The sequence below is a fragment of the Heterocephalus glaber genome, unplaced genomic scaffold (assembly GCF_053883595.1).
Source record: "Heterocephalus glaber isolate CG9 unplaced genomic scaffold, H.glaber_assembly_v1.0 deba00001457, whole genome shotgun sequence".
Classification (NCBI taxonomy): domain Eukaryota; kingdom Metazoa; phylum Chordata; class Mammalia; order Rodentia; family Bathyergidae; genus Heterocephalus; species Heterocephalus glaber.
Genome location: NW_028258305.1, coordinates 38,843,908 through 38,861,578, shown reverse-complemented (window position 1 = coordinate 38,861,578; position 17,671 = coordinate 38,843,908). Strand labels below are relative to the sequence as shown.

Genomic DNA, 17,671 nt, shown 5'->3' with positions numbered 1-17,671 from the left:
TGCCTTGTCAGGCTTGCTGAAAACAACAAAGCCCTCCCTTAACTATACTTCCTGCCTTTTGAGTCTCGCTCATTAGAGGTGAGAACTTTTCCAACTTCTTTAGCTGTATCTTCTGATATTAATATGCATGTTTATAAATAATACATTTATATGATTCTTGATTTTTCCACATTTATACATCTAATGATTTTGCACAGTGAAGAGAAAGATTTAGTGCTCTTACTTTTCTCTGGCAATTTCTTTCTTGGTTTATTTACTTGTTTTGGTGGAGCACATCTGTCGGTAGCTTTCTTATAGAGGACTAGTGGGAGGTAAAATGTTTTGAGACCCTCCTTTTAAAAAATATATTTATACTCTCATACTTCTTGTGATAGTTTGGGATAAGGAATATTACATTGGAGTACAAATTCCCTCAATATGTGAAGGTGAGACAATTGTTTGCTGTGGGATTTGGCAGATTTTTTCTGTAAAGAGACAGTAATTAATTTGTGGGCTACATAGTATCTGTGGTGACTGTTCAGCTCTGCTGTTGTCATGAATAGTCACAGACAATGTGTAAACAAATGGCTGTGGCTGTGTGCCAATAAAACTTTATTTACAGAACAAGCAGTGTGTGGGGATATTTCCTTGGGCCATAGTTTGCCATCTATTTTCTTGAGCTTCCACTGTTGCTGTGTAGAAGTTTTCAAGGTCTTCTTTTTTTGTTTTTGATCTTTTTCCTCCTCTCAGAAGCTTTTAGTATTTTTTCTCCTATGTATCATTTTTTTTCTTTTAAAGTTTATACCATTTTTATTCTATATTGATATTTTAGTGCAGTTTTTGGAGGAATTGGAGTTAAACAAGTGTGTCAAATGGATCATGTTTATCTGGAAGTTTATTACTCTTTCTTTCTAAGGTAATTCTTCTTTATTTGTTTATTTTTAGTTAAACCTTACAGTTATATATCAAGAGCTGAGGGAAATCGCATTGGTATTCTGATTGGCATGAGTATACTGATTAGTGGTGGGAAGGTGGCTTGGATACTGCGCTCACTTTGAGCTTGAGAGACAGTCATTGCTTGAAATTTAATTTCTGTTCACGGAAATGATTTGGTTAACTTAAAAAAAACAAGATGTGGGAGATCTATATAATGCAGGGTTAGTATGCTATAGAAATCTTTTTAAGCTAGAGAATTAAATATTTGGTTCTTTCTAAAAAACCAATTACTTTGTCAAATGGAAATTTCTGGTAAAACCTTAACACATTCATGATGGAGCTATAATTCTTACATGTCTCACTGCCAGGTGGCTTGAACCACTGGTGGTACACAAATGACTGTCCCATAAGGCAGCTTGTACCACTGATGGTACAAACAGATCTAATCACTTTTATTGGTCTTTTTACTAATAAAATTAAGAAAAAGCCACCTGATAGGATAGTCATGCATGCATCATTGTGGTTCAAGATAGAACACGTTAAAAGAATACCATATTTTCCCTCAGATTAAAATAATTATTTAACTTAATTTTTTTTTTGGTACTGGGAATCGAACTCGGGTCCTTGCACTTGTGCAGCGGGTGGCGAAACCACTGAGCTAAATTCCTGGCCCACAATAATTATTGACATTACTCACAAAATCAAACAAATTAGAAAAATAATTTATAATCTATAAATTTTTAATTTTCAGTATGTCTGCCTATATTCACACATAGTTTTTCACAAACGTAATATAATTTCATGATATAATTAAACATGTAACTTGATTTTTATTTTCTTGACTTTTCATATTTTTATGTATTACAACATAGTCTCTATTGTTTTACTTATTAATGGGGATATAGTACAGTAGTCCCCCTTGTTCTTGGTTTTGCTTTCCATGGTTTCAGTTACCTGTGGTCATTTATGTACCAAAAAAAGTAGCACAGTACAGTAAAATATTTTGAGAGACCACACTCACGTAACATTTATTACAGTATATTGTTCTATTTTATTATTGTTAATTTCTCAGTGTGCCTTAGTCATAAAATAAACTTTATTATAGGTAAGTATGAATAGGAAAACATAATATATAGAGACTTTGGCATTATTTATGGTTTCAGGCATCTGTAGAATGCCTTAGACTCTATCTGGCATAGACGGGAGGGGCGCTGTAGTTCACAGGTATGATTGATTTCATTCATCCTGTTGCCAGACAATTGTATTTTTTCCTGCTTATGAATAATATTCTAATGATGACCTACTTTGATATGTGGTCTTTTCTTCCCTTCTGTATAATTTTCTCTTTATTTTCCAGGAGTGTGATTGGGATCTATTAGTCAATTAGAAATTAGGACATTCTAGTAGACTAGAAATTGTTTAGCTCTTGAAATATTTTTCTTATAATAGATATACAAATATGACCTTTGTATGCATCTCTATTGCCTTGTAATTCATTTTATAAAGCGGATTAGGTCAGGATATTTGTGTTCTAGAAATACTGTGCAAATTTGCATTCCTAGAATATAGGCTTTCTCTCTTCAAACCTTTGTTAACACCAGATATAATCATTGTTGTAGTCATAGTCGTAGTCAGGCCTTAGTAGAATATGTGTGCTGATGTGTGTGCTTGGCAGTGAAAAAAATGGAGAATAAAAGAAAGACGAGATTCACATAAGGTAGGAGACAGGAGAGAAACTTGCAAGTAGTAAAAAAAAGGAACAGATAGGAAGTGCAGGGTAAGGAATAGAGTCCAAGGGAGGGAAGATTTCAAGATTTGAGAAAAGTAACATAGTTGGCATTTTTCAGCTATTAACAAAGTAATTTTGTAGAGTCTCGAGCACTTCTAACCTTGCTTTAAAACAAGTTGTTTGGAAAACATTTTAGTCATAATATATATTTGTTAGGTTGTAAACACTCAATGAAAGAATGTAATATACATATCATGACTTTATGTTCCCTCTTTAATGTCTTAGTGAGATTAAGCTTGTTGTTTATAGTCTGTGTTCCCTATCTCTCATGGGTGTGCACACTTAGAGCAGGTATTTTATTGCCTGGATAAACCCTTTTCAGTGGAGTTTTATACTCTAAGCTGCTGTAGAGCAGCCCTTCCCTCATCCTGCCTTTGTCCACACACGCTGCTTCACTGCTTCGTTGCTTTGTTTCTGATTGTCAGGAATGGAAGGTGAGGTCTTTTGGGAACATTATGTCTTAGGGTCAAAAAGATTTATTTTATCTGTATGATGTGTAAGGCACTATAATTAGCTGCAGTGGGGGAGTGCAGAGATGAGTAATATTTGAAATTTGTTTTAAAAATATAGTCTAGAGAAAAGATAAGACATGAATATAAAAAGTTATAATATGGGAAAAATATAAATCCTAAAGAGATATAAATGACATGGAAGAAGAGGTTTGTATATTACACAGTGCATTGTTGTTTGCCAGGAGCCTAGAAATAATAGCTGTTACCCTCACTCATTTCTCTTCTCCCGGTTTCACTTAAAAACTTGATTATGTGTCTTTTATGTGGTTCTTAAATTATTACATGTGTTGTGAGTCTTGAACACTAGATTGTAAACTACATATCTGAGGGCAAATAGTATGTCTTACATACTTTTCTGACTCTCATTTTGGGACATGTAGTTGTTACTGAAAAAAACTTAGATTTATGTTACTGAACGGTTATACTTGCTCCTCTATTTGAAATGCTTTTAATTCATGGTAACTAAAATTCTGTGTTCTCTCGTAGGTATTTTTGCCCCTCTTTCAAAGATAAGTAAAGCAAAAGAACGAAGGAAGAATACAGCACACCCTCCTTCCTCAAAAACTGTACCTCCCATCAAGCCCCAGAGGGTTGATGTGGCTCACATCACGTCAAAGGTGAACACTGGTAGGTCAAACTGGGAAGTGAACGATGTTCTTGTACATTTTTATTTTATTTGTGAGATTGCTAATATTTAGGCAGCTATGTTCTTTTTTTGTTATCCAGTTGTGAAACCTAAATTTAAGAAAACCTGCATCTTGTGTTTTTAAGCCTCAGTTATGATTGACTTCAGTTCCTAATAGGAATGTTTCAGACTTGTCCTTTCGTTTCCTTTCATGTTGTCCGTTCCTCTAACCCCATGTATTCTAACTGCACAGCTGGGTTTGGCACCTCCAGTAAGTCTTTCTGAAGTACATCTGGCCTTGTGTTCCTCACCTACTCAGAGATGTTCAGTGACTTTCCCCTCTGCTTTTCTATCAGAACATGTCTTGGCTACCTAGCACATCTTCCTTGGTTTGGTGTTGCCTCTTTCTCCTTCCATAGCTGAATTGTGGTTGTTGTAGCTCTTCCCTGTCTTGTGTAGGCATCATTCTTGCTCTTTGCCTTGTCTTAGGCAGTTTCTGTGGGTGCTGTGGTGTGACTTTAGAGGTCCTCACTATTTCTTCCTCCTCCCCTTCCTCCTCTTCTTCCTCCTCCTCCTCTGCTTCTGCCTCTTCTGCTTTTCCTCCTCCTGCTTCTTCTGCTTTTCCTCTTCTACCACCACCACCTCCTCCTTCTTTTTTAATTAATTAATTATTTTTTGTGGTGCAGGAGAATATCCCCAGGCCTTCACACTGAGCTATATCCCCAACCCTTTAAAAATTGTTTTTTGAAACAGGACCCTGCTAAGTTGCCCAGGCAAGACTCAAAACTTGTGATCCTCCTGCCTCATCCTCCCAGAGCTGGGATTATAGGTGTATTCTGCTGCTCCTGACTAGTGTACCATTCTTTGCTTCTTTATTCACATCTGTTTTGCCATGGAAGCATCCCCTTCCAGTTCCCTTTATTCTCTTCATTCTCTTACTTGTACTTTTTGTCCATACCCAATTGTTATTTATTACCTGGGACTTGATTTCTTTATTGGTACATTGATTTCTTTATTCGTACAAATCTTTTATTCTCTCAGCAGAATTTTCAACTTTAAGGGGAATGTGGGAGTATTTTGTATTTTTCTATTCATGTGGCACACAACACAAACTAGGTGCTCAACAAATATTTGTTAACTCTTTAGTAGCTAAAGCAGAAGGCTTCCTACTGTCATGAAAGGATTGTGTCCAAAAATTTGATTGGCCTCTATATTCTGTCCCATTGAGTTCTTTGAATATCTCTGTGATGATACTATGCTTCATCATCAGTCTAATTAAAAAAACCTTTAGGTCCAGTGGAGGAGATCACCCTACCTTATTTTTGAAGATTATCATACCTATTTTGGAACCTCATACATCCTACTTATGTATTTTAGAGTAAACTATTAGTTTCTTTTAAAAAGAAAGTGTTGAGGTTTTTTTGGTGGTTTTTTTTGGTACCAGGGATCGAACTCAGGACCTTCCACTTGTGAGGCAGACAGCGGAACCACTGAGCTAAATCCCTGGCTCTCTGTTGAGGTTTTAATTGGTATTACACTTAAACTTGAGATCAATTCGTAAAAATCGGACATCTTTTCAATAGTCTTTTAATTATGTGCTTGGAATATTTTTCTATTAAATTTGATCCTTTAAAAATATCTGAATGCCATTCTATAATGTTTCATACAGGTCCTTTTTCCTGGTCTGTTATATCTGTTCCTTAGTACTTCATGGTGCCATTGTAAATGATGTCCTCTTAACCTGAAACATGGAAGTGCCCAGTGGGTGTGGACAGAAGGCTCTAAGAGAAGACCTTGATACATAGTCTGAGGAGCAGGAACAGTTTACTACTAAACAGAACACAGGGGAGGAAATCTTGTTTTCTTTCTTGCCTGTTTTTTTCTCTTCCACCCAGCCCCCAGGCAGCCCTGTATGTGTAGCAGTAGTGGTGGGTAGGCAACTCCCAGAATGCTGCAGAAGACAAGCCTGTCTACAAAGGGAGAAACTGTGATCCCAGCAGCATGGATAGAATCCCCATTGGTTTTTCTTCTGTTTTCTGTCCACTTGGCTCCAGATGCAGGATCAGTCTCAGGAGACTGTATGACAGAGCAGGGAAACTAATCCTCAGAATGTTGGATATGAACTCCCCGGCCTGCTCCCAAGTCGTGCATGTGTGGACCTGAGTGAACACTGGTCTCCTGGACAGACCATTGCCAGGGCCATACTGCCGGCTGGGTAACAAGCACGTGAGTTGAACTCAAGCGTCACTGCAAAGGTTCTGGAAGCTCAAGTACGTAGAATTGCAGTGCGTGGAACCTAGCCTGGTCAACTGCCTGCTGAACAGAATGACCCCAGCAACAAAACCAGAGGGATTATTAGACCCACAGTCCTATAACATAATATCCAGGACACCTAAAATAACTTAAGATATGAAAACCAAGAAAATCCATATTTTTACAAGGAAAAAGTCAAAGGATGCCAACCTTGAGATGTCATGGGCAGTGCATTGAGCACAAGGTCTTTAAAGAAAATATAACCATGCTCCAAGAGTTAAGGGTAAACACTCTTGAGAAAAACGGACACTCAGCAGAAAAATAGGAGTTAGGAAAGAGAATCAACGGGTGCACCCCCCCACCCCAAGAATGAGTACAAGTAAATCTGGGATAATCTGAGTGAGGTCTGTTGTTATATCACTGCCATTACCCTGGTTGAAATATTATACTACAGTTTTATAAAATGTTACCTTTGGGGAAACTGGGCAAAATATACAAAGAGTATTTTTATATAATTTTTTACAACTTCATCTGAGTCTCCAGTTGTCCTGATAAAATTCAAATAAAACAAGGAAATGGATATTTTAGAAATTTAAAAAATGCAATAATTAAAAAAATATGAAGTCCACTCCACAATTGTCTTCTCCTTCCATTTCGGCTCTTCCAGAGCAGGCCCTCTCCCCTGACTGCTGTCATAGCTTCTCACTGCTCTCTGCATCCCACCTGCTTTCCTTTTGCCAGGTGTGTCTGACCTGCTGCCCGCAGGTTGGAAATACCTGGCTTGCCTGGGCTGCATTGAGTGTAGAGGATTATTTTAGGCCATGTATAACATACTGTGTCATATATTTAACATGTATAAGTAACAAAACTTCCTTTATTTTAAAAATATTTATTACAACACTGGAGTGTCCAACCCGTGGACCACAGGCTCATTCTTTACCGAAAAGTTGCATTTTCTTTCTGGTGCTGAGGATTGAACCCAGGTCCTCAGATGTTAGGCGGGTGCTTTCCCACTGAGCTACACCCCCAGCCCCAAGTTCCAGCTTCTTACTCAGGAAATGTGACCCTCCGAGAGATGTATCGTCACCTGTCTGGCCAACTTCTGTGTTGAAGAACTCTTGTTTGAGCCACACAATCACCATTCTCTGGGTCTTACTGTAAAGTGTCTTTCTGTCCACCCAGAACCCCCGCCCATAGTTCTTTATGACCATACACCCAGTGTTGTAGGGAGAAACTCTGACCCATTAGAATGTGATCTTGATATGAGGGGTTGATTTTTCTTTGTAGCCAGTTATTGTCACCTCCTCCTGTGCTAGTGCTTTTATAAAAAGTGTCCTCACATTTTAGGCTCATTTCTTTCTGTCATATTAAATTAAAAAGGTCATCCTCAGAACTAGAACCAGGTCTGGCTTGTGAGTCCCAAGCACAGTTCTTTACTTGAAATGCTTCCTTAGTGAGTAGAATTGGAAAGGGAACCTGCCAGAAGATAAAGTTGGGTACAGTCTGTTCAGTGTCTTACTTAAGTTAGTTTTGTACTATACAACCGAAGCAGATGTCTTCATATGGCGGACTGTCACCTAATGTTTTTTCCCTAAGTGATGTTTCTGTGGTAGGTGGTATGGTAGTCATTCTCATAATACCAGTGGCAGAGAGCACAGGATTTTTTACAATCTGAGCTCTCATTTAAATGAATAGTTGGTATTATTGGCAAAAATTTTTGCCCCGAATTCACTGTCTGCGTACAAAACCTACCATAATGTATTTGTGTGCACACACCAGTGAAGTCACATAAATTGTTTGCAAGTCCCAGAGAGAGCCCCTCAGCTGTATCTATGAGTGCTGAGTTCCCGCATTCCTGTGAGCGTGGTGCCAACACCCTGATAGAGTCCATTCAGAGAGGGATACTCGGCAGGCCTGGTGATGTTGCTCCCCTCTGAGACTCCAGACTGGGCTTGTCCTCCTGGCACCTTCTTCATCCTCAGGAAGGGGGACAGAGGTGACACTGGAGGGCTTGCTGTCGTCACAGTGGCTGCCACCCCGCACCATGTGTCCCAGGGGGCTGGCCCAAGAGGATTGGGGTGCTGGGCTGGGCAGCAGTGAAGTGGAAGCAGAAGATACTGGAGAAGAGCAGAGGGGTGCGCTTAGCAGACATGATCCCTGACACCATGGGAGGCATGGTTTGTTGGCAAAGGAAAAGAAGAAAGACAAGCTGCAACGAAGCTCTGGAGGGACTAAGGCAAAGGAAATGGAAGAAAGTGCAAAAAAAAAAAAGTGTTGGAGAAAATCACAAAGGATGGATTCAGAAAAAGAATGAACAGAAAAGGAAAGAAAGAACAAAAAACTCAAAGAAATGGAGAAAAAAGCAACAAAGGAACTGGAGAAAGAACATTTGCAAGAAAAAGCAAAAGAAAAATATCAAAAATGGTTAAAAATGCTGAAGAAGTAATAAAAGGAAAAAGTAAAACAACAGAAACTGAATGACAGGAGAAAAAGGAAATAGTAGAAAGTTTAAGGAATGGTTTGAAAATGGAAAAAAATAAGCCTCATCCATCTGCAAAGAGCTATTCTTAAGCCAATGGAAAGCGCACAGGTTTTTTACAGTGGAAATTGCTACCCCGAACCAGCGTTTTATAACCCAGTTTCATGGAACCCAGTTCATAGTCCCTTTCCCAAAGAAGCTAAGGATCTGTCAGAAAAGAAGAATAAAGGATCAGAGATAACTCAGCCACACAGCCTGTCACCTCTAGTTGTACAGAAAGCTAGAAGCAGCCTTTGCCTCGGAAGTCTCTGCAAAATACAGAGCTAGCAGATGCAGGAAATTCCTTGCTTTTACCTAGAGCTACTTAATTTAAAAATAAAAAGCCTTTTAAAAAATTGTTCAGCCAGTAACAAACATTTGCTGTGATTGTTGACGAGTACCCTTTTTTCATTTGTATATGGATTCCTTAGAATTAATCAAGGGAGGTAGTTTCTGCATTTTAGCTTTTATAAGGGTTTCAGAATTGATCTTGGTGTATTGTTTTGCAGGATGGGTGACTAAATATCTGACCATTGTGTTTTTATTTAGCTTGTATTAAATCTACACTGTGGTATCAATAAAAACAAGTTTTTCCCATGGGGAGGAAAAAACCCAGAATGAAACAATTAAGAATGAAGTAGCCAGATGTGATGGTGCATCCCCGTGACCCCGACTGCTCAGGAGATTGAGGCAGAAGATCACAAGTTGCAGGCCAGCCTGGGTACTATAGTGAGACTCCCTGGAAAAAATGAAAAGGACCGTAGCCCCCAGTAGAGGATCCCTGAGTTCAGTCCCCAGTACTAGAGGTGGGGAAGAATGAAACAGTTAGCTGGGTGTGGTGGCCCTGGGGAGGCTGAGGCAGGAGGATCATCATGAGTTTGAGGCCAGCTTGAACTACAAAGCAAGACCTTGTCTCAAAACAAACAAACAAAAACAGTTAAGCACTTGTCTGTTAAATGCTTCATATTATTTAGAAATCCTTGGTGGATCATACAATTGGGGTTTCCATTTTTTGAAAAATATTATATTATACACCTTAGTAATACAGAATAATGGATTTTGTTTTGATACACTGGTACATGCAGATAACATATTTGGATTATTTTCAACCCCCTCCTCATTCCCTGACTTCCATCCCCATCCCCATCTTCCTCTTGAGTAATTTACCTTCTACATCTGTCATCCCTACCAGCCTTTTGAAGGTTTTTTTATATAAGAGAAAACATGCAATATTTAACTTTCTGAATCTGGCTTATTTTGCTTAACATAGTGGTCTCTAATCCCATCCATTTTCCTGCAGAAGATTTGCTTTCATTCCATTGTGTATCTGTGCCTCACTTTGTTTCTCTAGTCATCTGTTGACAGGCACTTAGGCTGTTTCTGTAGCTTGGCTGTCACGGGCTGAGTCACAGTAAACATGGGGATGTGGGACCCCTTTATGTGTTGGCTGTAATTCTCCTGCATTCCTTTCTTCCTCCTTTATCTTTCTTTTTGCCAGTCTGGGATGAACCAGGACCTCACACATGTGAAGCAGGTCCTGTACCACTGAGCCATACCCCAACCTTTTTTTCCTCCTTTAAATAGTGAAATGGTGAAATACTGGCTCACACTGTCTGTGAAATTATTATCTGATGTGTTTTCAGAAATGGGTAAGAGTTAGATAACAAAGGACAGATGTACTTTTAAAAAACAAATTCATTTTTATGTTTTAATGCTAAGCAAAATTCTCTTTCACTGCAATTTTTTTTTTTGTGTGTAGGATTGATGACATCAAAAAAGAATAGTATTTCTGAATCAGCACTTTCGTTGCCTCCTAGTGAAGAATTGAAAACTGTAGCAGAGAAAGATGGTAATATAATTTATAACTTCTCTTGCTCAAAATTTAACTTCCTGGTGGAACTTTAAAGTAATATAGTGGGAAAACAGCTTGTATGGCTGTTAAGTTTTAAATTTGGCAAAGAAAAAACATCATAGTAAAAGTTACCCTTGAAAATCTCCTAAGAAACTCAAAATGTGTACTTTTAAAAATATCCTCTACTTTTTTTATTATGTACACTTAGAGAACTACAGTACTGGACTAGGTTACTAGAGGGAATAAAAGGAAATGTCGTAGTACAGATGGCTTGATAAAAATGTTGAAGCTGTCTTAGTGTCAACTCATTAGGTGACTAGAGCCTGAGTATTCCTATTTGCCTTCAGGCTTCCCTCAAAACATTTTAATATGAAACGTTTGTCACCTTAAAACCTATTAATGGGATTTTTGTATAAATAAGATGGGATTCTACTAAGGTGCGAGGTAAGGAATGCTGGTTACTCAGTAACATTAAGGGATATGGTGACAGCCTCTATATAAGATTGTGATCCTAGAGTGTGGATCCTTAAAAAGTTACGACTCATTTGGATGAAATGAAGCATCTAATTTGGGACTAGCTAATCCACAGTTGAAGAAGCTAAATGGAGCGTTTTAGAAAGGTTTGCCTGGAAAATCATCCTATTGTACCATTTCTTATTCTCCGCATTTCAGTGTAATCTGTTGCATTCCCCATATAGTCACCCTGCACGGATCCATCAGCAGCTCCTCCTCTACGTCTTCTTTGGAGCACAAACAGAGCTTCACTAAGAAACCGAATGCAAGCAGCAATAGCAAGAAGACCATGAGCAAAAGCTCTTCTCTGTCATCCAGAGCCAGTGCTGGTATCTATGGCTTTTTCAACCAGGCTTTCTTGATGTTTTTTATCTTGGTTTGTTTGTAAGTAGATTTGCTCTTTTTTAAATGTGTAGAAGGAATCCTTTATGTCAGTCAGATTGTACCACTTGCAGTCTTTTTTTCTTTTTTTTGGTACCGGGGATAGAACTTGGGTCCTTGCGCTTGTGCAACAGGCGGTGAAACCACTGAGCTAAATCCCCGGCCCCACTTGCAGTTTTAACCTTGCCTGCCTCCCCTGGATCTATGCCAGGTCTCTTGGTTTTGTTGCTGGATATAAGATGTTGCATTTATTTTTTCCTTAATTTATTCTTAGTGGTTTCATCCCATATGAATTTTGTTTTTTTGTGTATTAATTTTTTCACATGCCTTTATGTCATCCTCATATTAAAAAGCAAATTTTTTCTATTTTTATTCAAATTATTGTTTAAAACTCTTGTCAGAGAGGCCCAAGGGTCCTCTTCCAGGATGACAGTGATGGGCAGCTCTCACGTGGCTTTTCAGGTGGCCATGGCTCCTACATATTCTCACTCAGTCCACTTTTCTTCAGCCATCTGTGAGGAGACACAGGATACTTTGTCAGGTTTGTTGAAATCAACATAGATTGTATCTATTGCAATTTACATATTAAATAGTAAACTTGTCTAGAAAGGAAATGAAGCCATTTTGGCATAAATTGTTCCTAATGACCCTCATGATGATTGCCAGATTCTTGTTGGGTAATACCTCTAATACTTGTACTGAGCCAGTGATTCATTATAGAAAATATTCATGACATGATTTTTTTGTCTTTAAAATGCATTATTGATGGAGGAGGAAAAAACCTCCAAACTCTCAAGCAGTAAAATCGATATAATAAACCTAAAAGTTGGAACCCTAAAAGCAAGGAACCTGGAAATTTTGCCTGAAATTGTTTACCTGGAGAAAGTGTTCTCTGAACAGCATCCCCCCCCCCCCATTCTGTGAGGCACAAAGGCAAGCCAGTGCGATGTCCTGTTTGCCTTATTTATACTTCAGGGCCCCCTTCATTTGGGACTTGGGCTCTGAACATTTACTTGATGTCCCCAAGAGCTTTTCTTTTTTGTAAACCCTTTTATAAGAAGTCGTTTTAATGTGTTTATATACCTAAGGGTTATATAGACTGAATAGTGAAGACAACAGGGATAATTTATCCGTGAGAAAGAAGACCTTTCAAAGGGAGAAGTGGGTGGAGAAAGGAAAGTGTGAGAGAAAGTCCCTATGTGGAACCCCAGAGACATTTCCTTAAGGCATGTTTCAAGAATGAATAGATATTACACTTTTTCTATAATAAGTTTTTGTGTTTGAGGGGATGTGAACTGCAAAGTGGCTGATAATGGCAAGATAGGGTAAAGAATCAGAGCGAGGAGCAGACAGGGTTAGAGTGGGCGAGGTGCGTTCTGGGCCTTGGGCTCGCTGAACTCCACTGCTGGGCTTGCCGTCCTGCTCATCTGCAGCAATCAGGACAGACCTGAGGGTTCCCATCACAGAGTCAGGCGTTAATCTGGCTGTGCCACCTGTGAGCTGTAAACCCTATGGCTTAGTTACTACTATCTTGAGTTTGTGTCTTGTTTGTCACTATGATTTTTATGCGAAGAACTTGACAAGCTACAAAGTACTATAGAATAGAAGTTATATAAGAGGGACCAGGCGTTTTTAGAATAGCAGTTTGTCCAGATCCTGCTCCACCGGCCTGTGTTCTTTCATTTCTTGCCACACTTATTTTCTGCCTTCTCACAGTGTGACTTACTGTTCTTCCCGGCCTCACCTAGGGCTCTTAGCTTCCCAGATGGCAGCTCTTCACTCTGATTATGGATTTATGGGACAAGCCCCAGCGGCCCACCTCTTCTCTTCCAGCTGTTGTATTTGACCAGCTTCAAAACAGTATTTCTCTAGGACTTCTGATGTTTAATAGTGTGCATTTTAGGGTTCAGTTTTGAATCAAGTTGAGGGTGGAGTGGTTTTATTCTTAAGTAGGAAATCAGTGTGGTTTAACTAGGGCTAGTTATAGGTTGAATAACCCTGACCCAAAGTGCTTGGGAGTAGAAGTGTTTCAGGTTTTGGAGTTTTGGGGGGATTTTGGAGTATATGCTTTGGCTTCGTTGATTGTACATCTCTAATCTAAACATCTGAATGCTTCAGAATCTGAAAGCTTTTGAACACTGGCACTCTAATATAAATGTTAATTTGAACACCGATACTCCAAAAGTTTCAAATTTTGAACATTCCATATTTTGAATTTTCAGATTAGGGATGCTCAACAGTTTTACCTTCAAGTCACATTCCCGTGTATATCATTTACACTGAGTCCAAGTGAAGTATAATAATCCTAGCATTTTTAGTGGTCCAGGAATTGGCATACTGCAACCCCCTTGCCAAATCTGACCTTCCACCTGGCTTATGTGCATTCCTTTTCATATGGGATTTTTCTGCTCTCGGGTAGCAGAATTTAATTACTGGGACAAATACTTCTGCATTGCAAAGCCTGAACTATTTACTGTCCAGTTTTTCACATAAAAAGTGTGCTGACCCCTTTTCTAATGGAGTGCACCAGGCAATCCTGGAAGAGTGGATTCTTTACCAAGAGTCAGGTTGTGTGAATTCCCCATGGCAGGTATTTTCTCAGGAAGCCCTTCACATTTCCTTAAGTGCCTAGACTTCCGTGTAAGAAACACACTGTAGGTGACATGTAACGAAAGGCTTTGAGTATTGAAACCTCTGACTCACTAGAAATCATAGCGATGTTTTTTTACTCCCCCTTTATTTTCTTTTCCCTCTCCCTGTCTCCTACCTACCGCTTAAACAGGTTTGAATTCCTCGGCAACGTCTATAGCAAATGACACCCGTGGTGAAGGAGAGCCCCGCCTTGGAGATAGAGTGTTGGTGGTAGGCCAGAGAGTTGGTACCATTAAGTTCTTCGGAACAACAAATTTTGCTCCAGGTAATTCATCTGAATATTCTTTGCTCAGTTTGATTGTTTAGAATACAAAAGGTTTAAAATTTTACAGGTAAATAAGGTTTAATCATAGGGAATTTGCGATTAACAGTTTTAGTGGATGATAGTAATAGCACAGAATATGTGAAAGCATGGTACAAATTCAGATTGTTTGTATTCAGATTAACTGGTGTCCAGAAATTTCTCTTGCCAACTATGTTTTCATTTGTCTAATTTAAAATTAGTTGTCACTTCCCAAGTTTATACTGATTGCCAAATGTGCTAAATGATAGTGAGAACATCTTAGGATTAGTGTATTTCCAAGGATAGCCTTAAAATGAGCAGGAAATGGGCCAGGGATTTAGCTCAGTGGTTTTGCTGCCTGCTGCGCAAGTGCAAGGACCCGAGTTCGATCCCCGGTACCAAAAAAAAAAATGAGCAGGCAGTGAGGTAACTGTATAGTTTTTATGGGGTGGCTTGAAGGGAACAGCAAAAGAAAATAAAGCTTTTCTGTACCCTGGGACCTTAAAAATACATGTTTTTGTGTTCACATGTTAACCCCAGTCTACACTTAATGTATGTTTTCAAAAGTAACTACTTTCTTTTGTATTTTCAGAGATTATAATTTTAAATAGCAGCCAGTTGAATGAAACCATGTTTGTATGTTTTAAATAGCAATATGCTATTTTAACACATGGTGGCATTGCAGCATTTTAGGGAAAGGTTACTTAGAACATTGATTAAAAGAAAAAAAAGACAATCACTCTAGTGCAGCAGACTATGAATAACTGTGCAGGAGCTGAGATTTTATCCTGTTTGCAGCTAGCAAATTAGTCTGCCACAGTTTGACAGATGTTGGTGGAAGATGTAAGAGTCCTACCCAGGGACAAAGACCTTTGGACTCACAACAACTAACACCGTTAGCCCGAGAGTTAGCATTTTCTTGGCCTATTCCCTGAGCCCCGCAGGGTGGGGCAGACAGGGCCAGGTGATGGCTGCATACCCAGCAGGTCATGTTCCAGAAGAGGCACCCTATGCTGAGGGAATCTGAACCTTTTTGATCAGTGTGCCTGCCGTTTGTTCTGGAGAAAGACTATCTCCCCCTGGGGTGTCCTCCTCACAGACATCTAGGCAAAGACACTTGGGAGCCAAGCAGTCAGTCCCCCTGGCTATAAGACCCTCAGAAACCTGAGAGCCACAGAGAACTGTCTCACAGCACATTCCTATTGCATCACTGTACCACTTTCTAATTGCAAGCCAATGAATTGAGATGGCTTGTATGTTCTATAATTCATGACCTCCTTAGATCCTCCATGTAGTGATTGAGATTAGTTATGATGTACTAGGAATATGTCCATTTACCTTATTTTGGTGGAAAGACAGTAAAAGTAATCTTTCTGTTTCAGTTTTAAGCTCTATCGAAGAGGATATCCTATTACTTTCCTCACCATGAGACCTTTAAGTACCAAAAGTTATCTATAGTATTCTTCCTATTAGCTAACCTAAATCTTTTCATTTAAGTTAAAAATGATTTTTCTTTCCATCTTGATCTGATGGAGAAAAAAGAGAGAAAGCAGAGTCACCATGATGTCTAGTGATATTTTCCATATTATCTCTGTCCTTTAATTATCATTATTATTATTTTTTGCTTGTGGTTCATTTACTAGCTGAGCAACATTGGGGAGTTTTGTACAGTAAAATATTCTGCAAGGTATATGGTGTTGTGATCTAGATCAAAGGCCCTTACACAAGCCCTGTCCTAGGAAGTGGCCTGGCTTGTTGTCTGGCTCATCCTGTGGTGTCCCAGCCCAGCCTTCAGACCCATGGGTCCTGCATGAGGAAAGAGCAGAGGCTGGAAACTTGGTAGGCTGAGGCTGGGCCTCGTCTTCACACGCCACTTCTGGAAAAGCAAATGCTGCCTCGTGGCTGCACCCAGTGGTCATTTCTTAGTCCCTGTCTTACAAAAGCTCTCCAGAGCCTTATTTTATGGTGCTGGGGATGGAGCCCAGGGTGTGCTTTAATTATTTAAGAACTGTTTCTGGTGTTATGATATTGAGAAAGTGAAATGAAAAGATTGCATGTTCATTTTATGATTTATACATCACAATATTATATTACACTTCTCTCATTGAACTATATTAGAAAGTCAAGGACAGTTTCTTTATCATTATAGTTTTAAGATATATTTTGGTTGTATTCTAATAGCTAATCCTTTACAAATTTGTGTTTGTGCATTTTATTTTCCTTTCTTAATGTACAGCTTTGCAATTATGCTGGTAAAATGTTTTTTCCACTTTTTAAATTTTCAAGTTTTACTTTGTAATTTTATCATTTGAAAGCTTAATGAACAGGATCTTCCATCATTACGGTCATTTGTGAAAATGTTAAACCATCTAGACTTGGGGTTCATATGATGGCATAACGATATTGAATAAAGTGCTGATGCTTTTAAAACTCAATATTTTTGTTCTAGGGTATTGGTATGGTATAGAGCTTGAAAAACCCCATGGCAAGAATGATGGTTCAGTTGGAGGTGTGCAGTATTTTAGTTGTTCTCCAAGATATGGAATATTTGCTCCCCCATCCAGGGTGCAAAGGTGAGAAAATGGAATTTGTTTCTTTGCATGAACTTTTTTGTAATTTGTGGGGCACGAAGAGGTTCTAGTTTTATTTGGATGACACACCTTCTTGCAAGGGGTTAACCAACCACCTTCCCCTCAGAGAGGGCTCATGGAAAGCTAAATTTGCCTTGCTGAGGATTTGCAATTTTAAAAACCTTCTTTCTTCCTCATTTGTAAACCCTGTGAGTATGTGCAGGCTATTAGAAGTGGTGTTTGCGGCTAAGAACAGTGAAAGCAGCAAGCTTAATCTGTCATACAAACAAAAGTAAAAATGCTCTCTGATTGCTTCAGTCACATCCTAACTACATTAAATTTCCTGCCAGCAGGCACCCATTCATTCTCCTACAAACCTAATGGAACCAAAATGGCTTTTTTCTCTGATTTCTTTAGTTTTCAAAAATAGATAGGCAGTAGATCTTTGGGGGAAGTGAAGTTTCAAGGATTTATATATGATAAACCTCTGTGGTATTTCTTTGTGAAATAGCACACTTATGTGTCACCTCACTCTGGTTTTAAGCACAAGGTCCTAAGTTTGATCCCCGGTTCCAAAAACAAAACAAAACATAAAACAAGTTGAGCAGAAACAAGTCCTTGTGTAAATCCAGGTGAACTGTGAAGTGCTTTTTCTTACATGCTGGAAGAAGCTGCGTGTCACACTCTTCAGTGGCTGCCATGCCACTCTTTGAGTCAGAGATAACGTATGTGGTGTGATTGTATTCGTGAGACTAGAATTGTGGTCATGGTCCAGGAGTTGCATCAGGTTTTCTAACAAGAAGGTGTT

At 39.0% G+C, this 17,671-nt stretch overlaps 1 protein-coding gene and 1 pseudogene across 27 annotated transcripts in view; both read left to right on the top strand.

The window, feature by feature from the left end:
* The window catches only part of Clip4 (CAP-Gly domain containing linker protein family member 4), a 131,169-nt gene that overhangs the window by 97,882 nt on the left and 15,616 nt on the right, over positions 1 to 17,671 (top strand). For 16 of the 27 annotated variants that reach the window (XM_087216184.1, XM_087216168.1, XM_087216174.1 and 13 more), the window contains 6 exons: positions 3,703 to 3,843; positions 10,372 to 10,461; positions 11,163 to 11,306; positions 11,867 to 11,899; positions 14,141 to 14,275; positions 16,743 to 16,866. In XM_087216184.1, the coding sequence (XP_087072310.1) occupies positions 3,703 to 3,843; positions 10,372 to 10,461; positions 11,163 to 11,306; positions 11,867 to 11,899; positions 14,141 to 14,275; positions 16,743 to 16,866 (667 nt within the window). Of the gene's footprint in view, positions 1 to 3,702; positions 3,844 to 10,371; positions 10,462 to 11,162; positions 11,362 to 11,866; positions 11,900 to 14,140; positions 14,276 to 16,742; positions 16,867 to 17,671 lie in introns of those variants that run through there. The other 11 variants (XM_087216180.1, XM_021253668.2, XM_021253671.2 and 8 more) reach the window with 3 other exon arrangements.
* Positions 8,249 to 10,365, top strand: LOC106008876 (uncharacterized; annotated as a pseudogene).